We start from the raw sequence: 15,469 nt of genomic DNA, 5'->3' as shown, positions 1-15,469 counted from the left end.
CAGGCACTGAAGATCCGTGGCCATTGGCCAGTAATCTCCCACCCACGAGCTAAAACCCTTCATTCCCTGCCCAAAAGAAAGTCAGTTCAAACCAACCTCATGAAAGAACAACTCCAAGATATGAAGCTTTTATGACTGTTCCAGTGAATCCAGCACCCAGGGCTCCAGCTCCAGGTGAAACACCCCCAAAGAAAATTCCTCTTATGCTGCAATCCAAGAAATAATAAGAATAATACAGATCAGAAGTCACTGTTTCCCCTCCAGTGAGCTCACTGGGTTGCAGGAATTTGAGCTGCTCTGTCACACTGGAGCCAGTGATGTGCTTAGCAGATGCCTGCTTGGGTTCAGATGAAGTGCTGCAGAGGCATATGATGCCAGAAGAAGGATTAAAAAGTCACCAGGCTGTTACAAAGAAGAAATAATTACTTGTAAGCCTTCACTTTTGTTCTTGGCTAATACTGGCTTTGTTTGATGGTTGTTAACCTCTTCCATGCAGGCCATCATCTCTGGGCAGCTGTGATTGCTGTTGGGTGATGGAAAGGGGTTAAAGCACTTTAAAATACAAAAATCTGTTCCAGAGCACCTGAAAGCACTGACAGACAGAGCTGCTTTTTAAAATTTACTTTTTCAGGTAGATAAAGTAAACACCGCTTAATGGTTATTTAAAATAATAACTTGTGGTGTGGAACTCAGGAAAACCCATGGCATCCTGTTTAAATAGATTCTCTGATAAATTAAAGAACTTTGAAACTGAGCTGATCAAGCATACAAAAGTGTTCTCTGGAAATGCTGGTAATTAATTATACCAGGATGTGAAAGTTATTGGGTAGAGAGGAAGAGAATAGAACAAATCCCTTAAGTGATGGCCTGCAGTTGCTGATGCATAGTGTTGGTATTCTAAAAATAAAATGGACAATTTAAACTACCAGTTTTATCAGTAAAAGGCTTAAAGTGCTTAAATAAATTGTCTAAAGTACAGCCTTCAGTATAGAAATATAGGAATCCATTATGTATGGTATGAAAGTGGGTGGAAATCTTTAGACTGCAATAAAAAAAAAGTGAAGCTTTTTTTCCTTTCTGCTGTCAGTCTGGCCACATGGGTTTTGCTGTTTGTGTTCAGCTTCTTAAGGCAGAAGTTGCATGACTGTTTTTCTTAATACTGGGCCAAGTCCTGCATACCTCATGCATGTGATTAACCCAGGATAAATGAAGTGCCTGCAAAAATGAGCCCACTGTCTGTCTGAGGATAATGTGCTGCAGCAAAAGTCCTGGGAATTGCACAAGAACAGCTGCTAAGTCTCAAGCTTAGATCCTGACCCACAACCCTTTGAAATCACAGGACTTCACTTGTCTCTGCAGCCTGCCGAGTTTATTTCTGATTTGTGTGGCTCTGTCGAAGGCAGGGATTCCCTCAGGAGCAGTGGGGCCGTGTCTGGAGAATCCCTGGTCGTGGAAACCCTTCAGAAAACTTGAGAGCCCAAACCAATCCGTGCTTCCCTTCACCAGGTGTTTCTGTGCTTCCCCTAAGCACAGCCCTGCCCTCTGGTACCACGGGGCTCCTGGCTGAGCAGGACACAGAAGAAAGAAATTCTTGTTAGTCACCAAGTCAAATTCAGTAGCCAAACTGGCCTCCAAGAGATTCTTGTCTAGCAAACCAGGTGTTTTAATTGAAAAGAATGTTGGCATCTGTCACGCAGGGTGTCAGTGGCTGCTTTCTGCAGAGGGCTGCAGGGAGGTGAGCAGATCCCAGCAGGCTCATCCAGGGTGGCTGAAGGGGCTTAGAGAGGAAACTCCAAAGAAATCTCTAGGTTTTCCTCTTCCCTTGAAAGGTCCATGGTCCAAAGTGGATCTTCCTTGCATTCCTTTTAGAAGGGTTAGAGCACTTAGGGGTGGAAGCCTGACAGACTCAGGTAAGGGAAATCAATCAGCTCAGGAGGTGGCATTTGTAAAATCTTCTTCAGCAGAATTAAACTGTGTGCCAAGGACTGGAGCCTTGAAGGGCTGTAACAGTGGGCTAAACTGATGCTTTATGTTTTAAATGTGATTCTGCCTGAAAGAGAGGGTGTTGTGCTGGTAATTCACTGTTTCTTTTCCTTTCTTTACCGTTTTGTTTTGTTTAAATTTCTGTCCAGTCATGGCAGTTTGCTCAGTTGTGAGAACAGTTCCATGGTGGTGCATGAATTAAACATGAGTGAACACATCTTAATTCCTTATTTCAAATTTATGGCTGCTGTCCTGTGAGAGTTCTGATTTCCCTGTCCTCTACATTTGTCTCCTTCTTTTCTTAATTACCTCACACCTGCCTCCCAAAGCTCTTCCCTTCCCTGCACTCTGGCATTGCACACTCCACAGGACTGCAGTGGGGTTGTCTGTCAGCAGCCATTTGGTGTCATGACAGGTATCGATTGTTTATTCATTACTTGAAAACATTTAATTAAATTTGACTGCATAATTAGCACGTTAGCAGCCAGACATGCCAGGGCAGCAAATGTGACTTGCAGAAATCCCCAGGCTGCAGCCCTTTGTGAGGAAGGTGGTAAGACAGTGTCTCTGTGGGGTGTTTTGGGATCCTCGGGTGTTCCTGAGTTCCAGATGAATCTCTGCATCCTGTGTTGTCCTTGTGGTTACCTTTATTCTTTAAAGAGCTGAAACTACACAGAACCTTAAATCCTGATTCTGATGGGATTCCCTGAGAACCCTGGAACTGAGGGCTGAGGGCAAGCTCTGTTTTTTCAATGCTCAAGGAGTCCAGCACTAGATGAGTTTACCTTTTGTACCTATGGCCAATGCCTTCAGCAGGAGTTAAGGAGAGGGGTTGTAAGCTCTATGACATAACCAACATGTATTTGAACTCTTTTCCACCGTTATCCACCCTAATTTAGACAATACATTTTGCCTTTCAGCAGTGTGGTTGTTAATCTTAACAGGAAAACATTTAGGTCAAAAGGGATCTGATGTTCAGCTGAAACGTGAAATTGGCCAGCACATGCTGGTTCTCTCTGTGTGCATCTTGCATGTTAGTACTTGTTGAAATACTTCTGGGTTGTGATGCCCATCTGCATTTAAAGAACTTAGGAAATCATCAGTATTTTACCACAGAGATATGGACTATAGTGCCAGAAACAATCATACAAGAGCAAGGTTACCTGACAGAGAGAGTGAAATGGCTGTGTGAGAGTCCTTAGAAAAGCAGTTTCCTTGCACCTAGAAGAAAAGCTCCCTTTGGTCCTGCAGGGCTGGTGACAAGCAGCCCTGGGGCTGTTGGTCATGGGGTCTCCTGACATGCTGTATTTTATTTTCTTTTGCAAATGTAATGCAGGAAAGAATTATTTGTATCTGAACATGTAGCTACCCTGTAAATGTTCTTTGCATGGAATAATGCCTGTCCCTAACTTACCAGGTGGCTCCACTGAAGCTGTGCTAAGTGTCCCTTTGAGTCCATAAGCAGACTTTGACTAACTCACCTTTTCTTTTATCAGTGACAGAGTGTCGAGGGGTCCTGGACAACAATCAGCGATTTTCTTCATTACCAACGTTCCTACCTGTGAGCTATCGGCTCTTCAACGCGGAGACATCCTTCTTCCTCAAAGAAGCCAACCAGGACTTGATGAGAAATTCCAGTTTGCAGTCCAGGGTGGAGTCATTCTTCCCATACAAAGCCAAGAGGCCGCCCGTGTTGAACGCCAGCTACGGACCCTTCTCCGTGCAGCAAGCAGTGCCCCAGGACCTCATGCTGACTTCCAGCTCTTTCGGATCCGCCAACAAGTTCACGTACAACTGGAAGCTTCAGGCCTACATCATGAGCACCAAGATCTACCTGAGCAAGCCCAGGGTGCAGGTGCTGTTCTACATCGTGGGCAGGGACTGGGACGAGTACAGCCCCGCGGAGCGGCTGCCCTGCCTGCGCGTGTTCGCCTTCCGCGAGACGCGCGAGGTGCGCGGCAGCTGCCGCCTCGGGGGGGACCTGGGGCTCTGCGTGGCGCAGCTGGAGCTGCTGCCCAGCTGGTTCAATCCCCCCACGGTGCTCACGGGCCGGAAGAGGCCGGCGGAGCAGCTGGAGGGGAGCCCCGTGGAGCTTTACTACACGGTGCAGCCCGGGGACGAGAAGGGCGAGTGCACGGCCGAGGATATCCGCAAGGGCAACGCCATCCGGCCCGGCAAGGACGGCGTGGATGAAACCGTGTCCCACCTGCAGAGGATTGGCTCTGTCAGCCTCTACCGGGGCCAGGAGGCCTCCCAGCTCACGGAGCTGCGGCTGGACAGCAACGTTGTGGTGTGGCTGCCCTCCAAGCCCGTCAAACAAGGGGAGGTCGTGAATGTTTACGTGACAATTGCCAACAATTCCACGGTGGATCAGTTCGTTCTCAGGTAAGGAGGTTGGCCGGGCGTGTTTCTGACACGGTGACACGCAAAGATGTTGGGGACGTGGGATGAATCTCGACTGATTCGAAGCTGATCCCCACTGAAGGTTGCTCCTAGTCACTGAAATACCTTATTTTCCTCTTTGCACGCCGCGAGGAGGATTGAAAGCCCCCGTCACGGGGAGGTTTTTAGCGTGTCTGCCGTGCTGTTTGTCACAGGCCCACGGTGTGCAGCAAGGTACAAAACTGCTGCTCTAGCAGGGCCGTTTCTGTGCCGTGACAGACGGCGAGGCATCACAAAACTTCTCTGCTTTATGGCGCTTTTAAAATCAGGTTTTTATTCCACAGGCATGGAGTTTGAATGTAGAAAAACTTCAATTACCTGCTTTTCTCTAAGTGTTCTGGCAGAGCTTGCCTCTCCCACACACAGAGTGGTTTTGTTAGGAGAGCTCTGTAGGGAGGGTTTAACTATCCACTTGCAGTTAAGCAGTGTTTGTCTTTGGCAGCACATTTGTACTTTAAATAAAGCCCAAGGTGTTTGATATTGCTGCTGCCTGTAAGGGACTGTTAGAAGTGAGTGCCATTATTTTGGACAGGAGTGGGAACAGAGGAACTGCCTTACTGGGTCAGATCACTTCCCTTTTATTTTCATTTTTAGCCGTTTCCCTACCGATCAGATGAAAATCCTTTGAGGATGACAAAGACTGGGAAACTTGTTAATCACAAAAAAATTTGATGTATCTTTTTTTAACTTGTTACCAGGCTTTAAATTCAGTGGAAATTTCCACGGTGATAAGCAACAATTGCTCTCTAAAGCCTCAGGGAATCAGTTTCCCAAAAGATTCTGTACATGAAAGAATTTATTTCTAAGGCTTATATGAATTAGATTAATACATAGTTGACAACCACCGAGGAGAATAGCCTTTAGAACAGGAAGTGTCGCTTGGCAGATAAAAGGCTTTTATTTGAAAAAGGGGGGATTTTAGTCATCCCAGAACCGTTGTGGTGTTTGCAGCTTTGCTTAAATTGGAGAGATAATCTCCCAGACACCTGTTTACTGAGTGAAACCTCTGTGCTAGAAGTATTTTCTGATGTTGCTACTTCCCTTCTATTGAAAATCCCTTTACACAAAGTAGTAGAAACAGAATACTTTTTCACATAACAAACATAGCAGCGGTGAAAGAAGAAATCCAGAGGCAGTGAGCTGGGTGTTCGTTGGGTGAATGGGAGTGGGGATCACTCTCTGAAGGTCCTTGTCACTCTCTTCATTTTCCTGAAAAGCGAGTTCAAGATAAACAAGCTTGTTGAAATCTGGGGCTGCATTTCTTTGCTCAGAAATGAGTCTGGCTGAGAGGTGCAGGAGGCAGAGGTGGGAATGTGGGATGTTGGTAGTTGCCTGTGTGACTCGCTGTTATGGACAGAGAAGACTGGCTTTAGTTTTGGGAACATTTATCTGGAACGCACAGTCTGACACAGGTTGGTGTATTGGTGGTTCTGTGCCAGCACAAATGCAGAGCTCAGGCTGTGTTCTCTTGCTGAAAAAACCCTTTTGGTGGAAAGATGATTTGCATTTTTGCTTAACATTACTTTGAACCAGATGTAGGAGCACAAGAGGCTGAAAAACTAAGATTTTTTTTTTTTTTTAAGTGTTTTTTTCTTCCTTCCCGTGGGGATGGGCAGGTGGTCGTTGACCTCAGGTGTATTTCAGGGCTGCCTGCCTCTGGAAATCTGCCCTGTGCAGGGTGCTTCTCCTCTCCACAGCCAAGGCAAGAAAACGAATGTGAGATGTTCCAAAGCAATCATGGGTTTGAAATCTCACAGGCACGGTGGGCTCGTGGGTCTGTGCAGCTGCCAAGGCATGAAATGGGAGCTTTGCTTGAGTGTACAGGAGGGGAGCTCCATGTAAAGGAAATGAAGTGGTTTTTACTGCTTTCCTGCCAGTGCAGGGGGGGGGACAGCTGACCCTGCTGGCAGGGGCTGTGTGGGACCATCCCACCAGTTGTGAACTCTGTTCTGTTGTTTGTAGAGGTTCTTCCAGTGGCACTGATGCCTAGGGGCAGCACAAGAGCCCAGCTGTGGCTCCACCCAAGCTGGATGGCATGTCACGAGTTTTCACACTTTTGTAAGTTTTGGTCCATTTCTGTTTTGGGGTTAAATGTCCAATTCCAGCTCCAGGCTGTGCAGTCCCATCCTCCCAGACTGCTCTCCTCAATTCCCTGTTGTTTTACACTTTCTGGGCTGAAGCTGTCACAGTGTCCTTGGTTCTGGGACTGGAAAAGGATTGCTCTGTGTGCCTGAGCTGTGAGGAGAGCTGCTGACACTTTATATGGAGTTCAGAGCCACACACTAAGGCAGTACATAATATAAAAAATATGAAAGCTCAAACTAAGGCATCAGCAGAGGGCTGGTGAAAGGCTGGCAAAGCCAAGTGGAGCTTCCCGTTCTGTGGTGGGAATCTGATGTCTTCAGTGCAACTTCCGAGGTGTGGAAGGGGTGGAGTGTGAGCCAGGAACCCCTGGAGTGTCAGTGTCTGGAAAGAGAGAGCAGAGCAGCCAGGGAATAGCAGTGCATATGCTGGGCCTGCCCAGGGGCCCCTTTAACCTTCTCCGTGGCCATTTGCCTGCTTGGAGAGAGCTGTGTGCTCTCATCCTCTTGGGTTCCCAGCAGAGCAAGCCCTACATCCTATGACATGCACTCACATTTAATCATCCTAAAGAAAAACACACCACGCATTATCCCCGGGCACAGTGGGCTTGTTTATTTTCTGCTCCTTGTATATTATTCATTGAGGTATTGCAACGTGCAGAGCTGAAGCAAACAGCATGTGATCATTGCTTGGGGGGTGGGAAATAATAGCTACAAATCTTCTCTGGCAAAAGGGAAGCAGACTGATCTAAATTACCTCATAGCCACAAATCATAGCAATTGAAAGTGTGGTCTTAAATTGTGTCTTCATTGAGAATCCTGGTAGTGTATCTGTGAATTTATCCTGTGTCCTTAAATTGTGTCTTCATTCAGAATGCTGGTAGTGTATCTGTGAATTTATCCGTGTCCTTAAATTGTGTCTTCATTCAGAATGCTGGTACTGTATCTGTGCCTTTATCAGCCCAGGAGCACCAGTAAAGGGCAGGAGGATGACTGGTGTGGCAGGGACTGAGGTGGGTTGTGCAGGGTAGTGCATTAATGCCGTAGGAGCACTGTGTGGATAAACACAGCTCCTCCTTTCTTGCACCCAGTGAGCACAGGACTGTTGTGGGAACAGTCCAAACCGTCCTGAGAGGTTGTAGGCCCTGTTCCTGTCCTGCTGTGTCACCTCTGGTAGGTCTTTGCAGGCATTTTCTACCTGCAAAACAGAAAACGCAAACAGTTGGTCAGCATCACCCATGGGAGCATTCAGCCCTTTTACTGCAGCCCTTTTACTGGATTTCCTCTCATGGAAGGGGTTGCAGGTTTGCCTTATGTTATCAACAATAATATGAATGGGAAAATCTTGGTAAAAGAGCTGAAGGAATAGAGAAGGGGGAGGAAAATATTGCCCTGCTTTTCTACCACTGGATCTCTGGGCTCCCAAAAGGGAGGTGAATTACACTTGCTGCTGATGGTGCAGCAAGGAAAATTACTGTTACCTCTAGCAGTTGGTAAAGTATGAACAGAAGGAAAGAAGCATCAGTACAGGAAAGAAAATTAAAAAAAAAAAAAAAAAAACCAGCAATTTTTAAAATGAAGATCATTGAGGTCTTGTGTCCTTCCCAGAGCTGCCACAAATTGTTACCACTGACTTTGGCAGAGCTACCAGGACTGATTGTCACCTCTCCAAGTGCTGTTGCACTCTTCTCTAATGTGAGTCATAATTTTGGGTTTGCTGTCTGTGAGGGTTAGAAAGCAAAATCCTTAGGGCACGACCCTGTTCTTGACTGCTCTCCTGAACCCTCACACCCAGAAAAGGGAAAGCATCATAACCAAACTGAAAAGAAGGTATTCTCGTGGGGTTGACTTCCAGAAGGGTACACGTAACTGGATGTGATTGCTGGGGTACTTGAAGGTGGGGAGGGGTGAGCTGGAGGCACCAGGCAGCTCTGAAAAGGCTGCCCTGTGTGCACTGCTGTGTTTGTTCTGGAGCTCAAAATACTTCTCCAGGTACTCACCACAAAAAAAGGATCCTGCCAGCTGTTTCTCATGCCATGTTGTGGCATGTCTGACTTGGCACAGCTCTGTACAGTACAGGGCCAAGCAGAAGGGGTGGGAGTGCTGAGTGCTTTCTGTCACTCTGCTGGACAGCAGATCAGCTCTGACTCACTCTGCAAGGTGCTGAACCAGCACATAACCTGATTTACGGGAGCTGGTGAGCAGGATAAGTAAAGAGAAAGGGGATGAAGTTGTTACATCCTGATTAGAGAAAAGAAGTGTAACACAGAAGTGGTTTTTTCTTCCCTTCAGGATTCTTATTAAGAGATTTTGCAGTGCAGCTTGCTGCACTTGGAGGGATGTAGGTTGTAATCAGTGCTGCCTTTGTCCAGCAAACAAATCAACCCAACACGATGGATAATTAGGAGTAATAATAAATCTACAAATTGGATAAGGATAAATGCAGTGAGGAAAGCTATTAAACCCACGAGCTGGGACAGCTTTTACATTTCAGAGCCTAATGAGTATTGACAGCAGAGCTGTGTTGGGTGGTGCTGGCAACAGCTGAAGGACCTGGAGGAGGATGCACGTGAAGAACAGCACCAGAGGTAGAAAAGGTTGTCATGGTCATAACATCTGTGTAAGTGCTTGGGAATCTCAATATAAAAAAGACATTTTAAAGGAATTGGTCACAAAAAAGGGGCATCTTCAACACTAATTCTGCCTGTTCTGCATGAGAGACCTGTTTGAGTCTCCCCAGGGAGTAAACCTCTCCCAGGAGCTTGGCACTGCCCTCAGCTGCGCCGAAAACAACCAAAAATATTAACATTTTCAGGCAGTTACTGTTTGCTTTTAGGTAGTGACGTTTTCATTTTACCATATGATGAAATAACATTTACTGCCCCGAAATCTGTACTTAGTGTTAGTTCATTAGTTCTTGACACTCTGCAGTGTGGTGGCATCATGGCAAACACAAATGACATCATGATGAACTGAAGTTGAAGGTATGAAAACATGCAAACCTAAACCAGAGCTGGAATCACTCTTAAGTTTTGTGTTAACCAAGAATTTGGGATGCATTATCCCAAGGATCTATTTTCCATGGTAAATGGAATGCAGTTTTTCAGCTCTGAGGTGAAGGGTGCTTTTTTTTAACACTGATTCGTATTTAAAACCAGCAGAGCTTGGAGTGAAATGAAGAGAGAGAAGAGTTTGGTGGGATGCTCTTCTGGGTGTACATGTCCATCTCCAAATGGCAAGAACTGCAACCAAACATTTTACATGTCCTATGCAGCTTTGCATTGCTTAAATATTGAAGAGTCATTTCACTGCACGAAAGCATTTCAGGTGACATCTGAAGGGAGAGGAGTTTGATCCCCTGGACTTGTTTTGTTGTCTCATTCTTTCAGGGTGTATTTTAGTTGGAAAATTGAGTTGTTTTATGGCATTGGTAGGGCCCCTAAAGCCAGGTGCTAGTCCAGAGTTGCTCTGCAAAAATGCCCAGAGGTGTGAATTATGACTTGAAGGGGTTTAATATATTTCATTGATGAAGGTTTATATACTTCACTGTCTGGTGTTCAGCCTTGTGGAGCTTTAAACCTTACTGATTTTTTTTGCTTGTTTTACATTCCTTTCTGTAGAATGATTAGTAACAATTCAGCTACACGTCTACAGTGGAGCAGGTTACTAAAAGAGGAGAACACTGGGGGATTTTGGTTTTAGCAAGTGCTGAGGTACAACAGCACCTTGCAAGTGCTTTGTTGAGATTTCTCCCAAGTAAATTCATAGCAGTGGTGCCATCAGCTTGGATGTTCTGCTCCAGTAAGCAATGGGGGCAGTCTGCTGGAGCACTCCTAATTACCATTTACGAGAGAGGTGACACACGAAAGGGGGAATATTTCCCAGTGTAGCTTTAAAAAGCATTTGTGATGTAGAAAATACTCCTTCAAAGAAGGGAACGTGTTAATGCTATTTTGAGAGAGTGGCATGCGCTCCAGTTTAATTTCATTAGCCCTTAGCAGGCACTTTTCAGGGACATTGGTGTCACACCAGAGGCAGCTGGGTCCTCCAAACTAATGACTTGTTCTCAGAGCTGCTAAGCTGGGGAGGAGGATGCCCTTTAAACATCTGAGAAAGGTGCTTCTCACCAGAGCGAGGGAAAGGAGGGAAGGGCTCACTGTGGTAGCAGCGAGTATGGTCTAATAAAGTTTTAGAAAGAACTAATAATTAACTTGAAATTAAAGCTACCTAGAAAAGGGAAAACAGGCACTCTCCCCTGGCTCTCTTTAAATGCCTCTGAAAAACTGTGGTGCCTGAGAAACCTTTTGAACAATTCTCCAACGAAATGTACTCATTAGCACTGAGAATAACCCATGGATTTATTGTTAGAAGGCTGATTGTGCGTTCCATGCTTTGGAAATCATTTGCTGACTGACCAGCCCTGAGCTGGTGAAGCACAGCTTTGCAGCCAGGGAGCCAGGGGGAGGCTTCAGAGCCTTGTTGTATACAAACCTGAACTAGATACAAATATTTATGTATACATGTATACATACACTCCTATGTATAAATACATATACACAATGTATACCTGTATATAAATAATGTATATACCTGTATATAAAACTGTAAACAAACCTGAACTAGATACAAATATTTATGTATAAATGTATATATACACTCCTATGTATAAATACATATACAGTATATATACACCTATATATAAACACATATAACTATATATAAATAAACACATATATAAACATTGTATATATATATACACTATATATATAAATATATATATAGTGAATATATGTATATTTATATATTCTCTGAGCTGGGTCCTGGGCTATCTCCATGGAACTGTAAAGAAACCTGAACTATATGTAAACGTTTAAATATTAAAAAAAATATATATACTACTTCATATAACTATACATATATATACATAAATATATATAAATGTACATTAATGTATATAACTATACATAAATATGTGAATAAATACAAATATAAACGTTATTTTTATTTATATATGAAATAAAAATAAAATTAGATAAATTATATATAAAATTTTATATATTATATATTATATATATAATATATATATAAATAATTATATATAGATATATACACACAATGTAAAAGGAATTTTGGGCTTTTGCACTTCAGGCTTGTGTGTTTGAAAATTTTCCCTAATGCGTTGATTGGAAAAGTGGAAGAAATGGGTGGGGGCTGTTGTAGGGATTGGCCGTGAATGGGAGAGAGGGAGATCAGAGTTCCTGGCTGCTGGTGCTGCCTCCCGTGCTGGGGGCTGTGTTACCTCCTGGCAGAACTTGTTGGAGGTTGGGAACTCGTGCTGAGGTGTGCCGTTAAAATCCCCTGTGTGCGGCGCTCCCCTTGCCGTTGAGACAGAGTAAAAATTTAACGGGGTAGAAACCCATTTGGATTGAGGTGAAATGTGCCTCTTTGAGCTTGCAAACATAAGTAAAATATGTTGTTTAGTCTGGTAGTTGCAGCAGTAGCAAAAGTGCCCCAGCTAAGGAGAAAGAATGCAAATTTCCAGGCTCAAGAGGTAAGAGACTCCTCGGACCTTGAAACAGACAGCGCAGTGACCCAGGAGTTTTCTCTGTGAAATCAGAAGAATGAATGTGCATGAACCTATTGTGAAATTCTATGAATATGTAAATTAGCTAGAGTAATAAGAGAAGATCGGGAGTCCTCAGGGGCACGCATGTCCTTTGAAGGGAAAAGATCCCTCACATGCGTCCAGCGCTGTAAATGCATACCAAATCTTACAGATCTATCGGAATTGTAAGGTTTTGATTTATCACCGCAATTCACCGTCCCCTCCAGCTTGGTTGGTGCCAGGTTCTGGGGTCACCCCTGGCTCTCCCAGGTGCTCCAATGCCTCTGGCTCCTGTCCTGCTGCAGAGCCTTTCTGCCCAGCTCTGGAAGCCCTGCAAGGCTGCCTGGAGATGGGGTGAGGCACCACTGCTTAATTCCTGTTTAGACTGTTAGCCACTTGTGTGAGTTACACTCGAGTTACAAGCGTTAATTAAATCCTTGGTTCCCTGCCTAATTAGTGACAGTGGTGGCTCGTTAGAAGATCAGACGGCGTAAAACCCCAGTCCTCCCAAGCCAGCAGCGAGGAGGGAAATTCCACTCTGCTGGGAGTTGGGCTGAATCTAGAGAATGTTTTGTGGCTGTCTGAAACACGGCTGTGATCTGCTGCATTAGGGGATCTCCTGGGACTCCTCAGTGTGATTATCTGACAAGCTGTTGGGTTCCAGGGCCCCTGGAAGCAAGGAAGTGTGTCAGCCTGTAGGTCTGAATGGAAATGAGCATCCCCGAGAAAAACCGAGGCTTTAAAACCTTGATGCATCTGTTCAAGCTGCAGAAGCAGGAGTGACCTGCTGGAGTCATACTGGGAGGCACACCAGCAGCCCCCAGCTCAGAGCTTGCAGGGAGGAGGATTTGAGATGGAAGGATGAAGGGGGAGGTAATCCAAAAGTAGGTACCCGTGCTGGCAGAGCTGTAAAATCTGATGGGTTTGTTGTTTTATTGGTGCTTGTGGGGCTTATTATTTAAGACAGAAAGTGTCAGATTGATTGAAGTTTCTGTTCTGGAAGAATGCTGCTCCTCACTCATGACAGCACAGGCACAAAGAAATCACATTGTTTATATGTTCTTGTGGCACTTCACAGTTAAAACTTCCACAGAAGGCACAAGGATCTTGGAAAGTGCAGCTCTGCACTTAGGAGTTAATTTCTACAGAATGCTGAGCTTTCCTATAATTTATAGAATGTTTGACTCCAAGTTTTGCTACCTTTTCCTTTGGGACCCCCTTGGGTGGGTTTCCTGGAAACCCCACCCTGCCCAGGTGTGCTGTTGTATGTAGTGTTCTCTCGAAAAGCAAGTTGCAATTCTACACACTTTGAATACACAGAAGAGCTGATTAATTCATAGTTGAGATGAGGCTGGGTTAGAAGGAGATTCAGCATTTTTTTGTTTGTTTGCCTGGTTCCTGGTGTGTTACAAAGTGTCTGTATTAGCAAAGCTGCCGGGGGTTAATTTGCACTGACAGCCTAATCATCTCCAACTACACCGCGTTAGGTTTTCATATCGCTGCTCAGATCAGCAAGACCAGAGAAAGGGGGGCTTGAGAAACAGCGTGGATCTTGGGAGAAAAGAAAAATAGGGGGAAGCACTTCAGCCAGAGCCCTCTGCATTTTCAGCTGTCAGGCTGCTTAAAAGAATCTCTTTTTCATACAGGCTCCGGCTCTAAGATGCAACCCTTCATTTCCAAAGTGCCATGAGAGCGAGCACTTTGTACAAGCCAGGCTCGTTAAGGGGAAGATGTGGCACTTACCAAAACCTAGAGCTTGCTTCCTCAACCTCCCTGATTAGCTGTTAACACATAAACAGGTGTGGGTCATGAATCACAACTTGGTTTTGCAGATAAAAGAGTGTCTGACAGACCAGACCATAAAGGCACGCTTAGTCTTTCATTCACCCCGGGAGTGCTGGGAAAGAAGTTCAGCCCTGCAGGTGATCCCTGAGGCAAAAACGTTGTTACTGACCAGCCTGAGGGGTTCCTTGCTTGGCACATTGGGCATCTCTGGATCCTATTTTGAGGAAACTAAATTTTCCTGTGGGTTGCACGGCTGCTTACTCAGGGCTGTGAGCTTTACTGTAGCTTTTTAAAAGTGAGGTGCTGTGATGGTAATTGCTGGAGTCACTGAGTCACTCGCTGTGCCTGGTCTCTGCAGGTTGTACGGATGCCACTGGTGGCAACAAAAATATTTTTCTGCTTGAGGTTATGTCTAGCTTAGAAAAAGCTCTGATTGCATTGAGAATTCTTCCTATGGAAAGGAAGCACCAGCTCACAGTAGGAGCCTGTCACTTAGGAACGGGCCCAAATTCAGTCCTGTGGAAAGTAATGAGAATATTCACAGGCTTTAGGCTACTTTTTATTCCTCTGGATTCCAGACGTCCATGAAAGGCCACATTAGCAGCAGCCTCTGACTTTCCCTTCTATAGCAGCCTGATTACAGTTTTCCAGTAGAAAGGAATGACAAAACCATTTTTTTGGTATGTACTTAGTCACTGTTGGTTGTGTGATGATGACTGTGGACAATGTACCCTTGTAATACTGGGTTTTGAGACAGAAGAGGATAAAAGGCTGGTTTTAAAGCTGTAATTCATTTGTGAGAACAGAGCTGGCCTGAGCAGAGGCTCAGGGCAGACACAAGAAAGAGCAGGCAGTGTGTCACAAGTCAGCCGTGGGGACAGGAGTGTCACAGCCCCACAGGTGACATCCCAGCACTGTTCAAGGAGGTGGCTTTGGGTCCTTGAGACAGGACTTTGGTTTGTGGCAGCGCACTGCTGTCCTCAGGATCCACGAGAGTGGTGATTCCAGGTGGAAGGAGCTCAGCCTCACAGCAGCCTCTGCAGGGAAGCCCCAGGACCTCGGGGCTCAGGTCCCTCAGGGCTGAGCTGGGTGACACTGCCCTCCCAGGAGCTCCCAGTGCCTCTCCTGGTGCCGTCAGTGCCAAACCCACGCTGTTCAGAGCCCCAGACAGGATATTGCAGGTGACAATCCAGCCTGGGCACAGCACATGAGGATGATGTGTAACCTCCCTTTTCCAGACTCAAGGGTACTGCTGAAGAATTTTTTTTCTCTTATCTATCTGAGACAATGCTACTGTAATTTGTACCGGGCAGAAATATTGAGAGGGCTGAATGAAGATTGTATCAGCTGCTTGTAGATAGTGACAGCCGGTTAATGTTAATATCTTCTGAAAGATCTTTAAAGAAATCTTGAATAGTTGTGCAGAAATTAATATGCCTCATCCCTCTTTGTGTTACTGAAGTGGGGCTGTGCTGGCATCTCCAGCCTGCATTCTTTAATTTTCATAGCATGGGCTGATGGGCTCTCTGTCCATTGCTATGGTAACTGCTGCTTTATTTCTTACTCAAAGAAA

The 15,469-nt window shown here is 45.2% G+C and overlaps 1 protein-coding gene across 3 annotated transcripts in view; it reads left to right on the top strand.

Moving 5' to 3' along the window:
• LOC137484491 (transmembrane protein 132C-like) overlaps positions 1 to 15,469 on the top strand; it is a 184,551-nt gene that overhangs the window by 52,477 nt on the left and 116,605 nt on the right. For all 3 annotated transcript variants that reach the window (XM_068208338.1, XM_068208340.1, XM_068208341.1), the window contains exon 2: positions 3,480 to 4,368. In XM_068208338.1, the coding sequence (XP_068064439.1) occupies positions 3,480 to 4,368 (889 nt within the window). The remainder of the gene's footprint in view (positions 1 to 3,479; positions 4,369 to 15,469) is intronic.

This window comes from Anomalospiza imberbis, chromosome 18 (genome assembly GCF_031753505.1).
Source record: "Anomalospiza imberbis isolate Cuckoo-Finch-1a 21T00152 chromosome 18, ASM3175350v1, whole genome shotgun sequence".
NCBI lineage: Eukaryota > Metazoa > Chordata > Aves > Passeriformes > Viduidae > Anomalospiza > Anomalospiza imberbis.
Note: the sequence above shows the minus strand (reverse complement) of the source record. Positions and strands in the feature narration are given on the sequence as shown.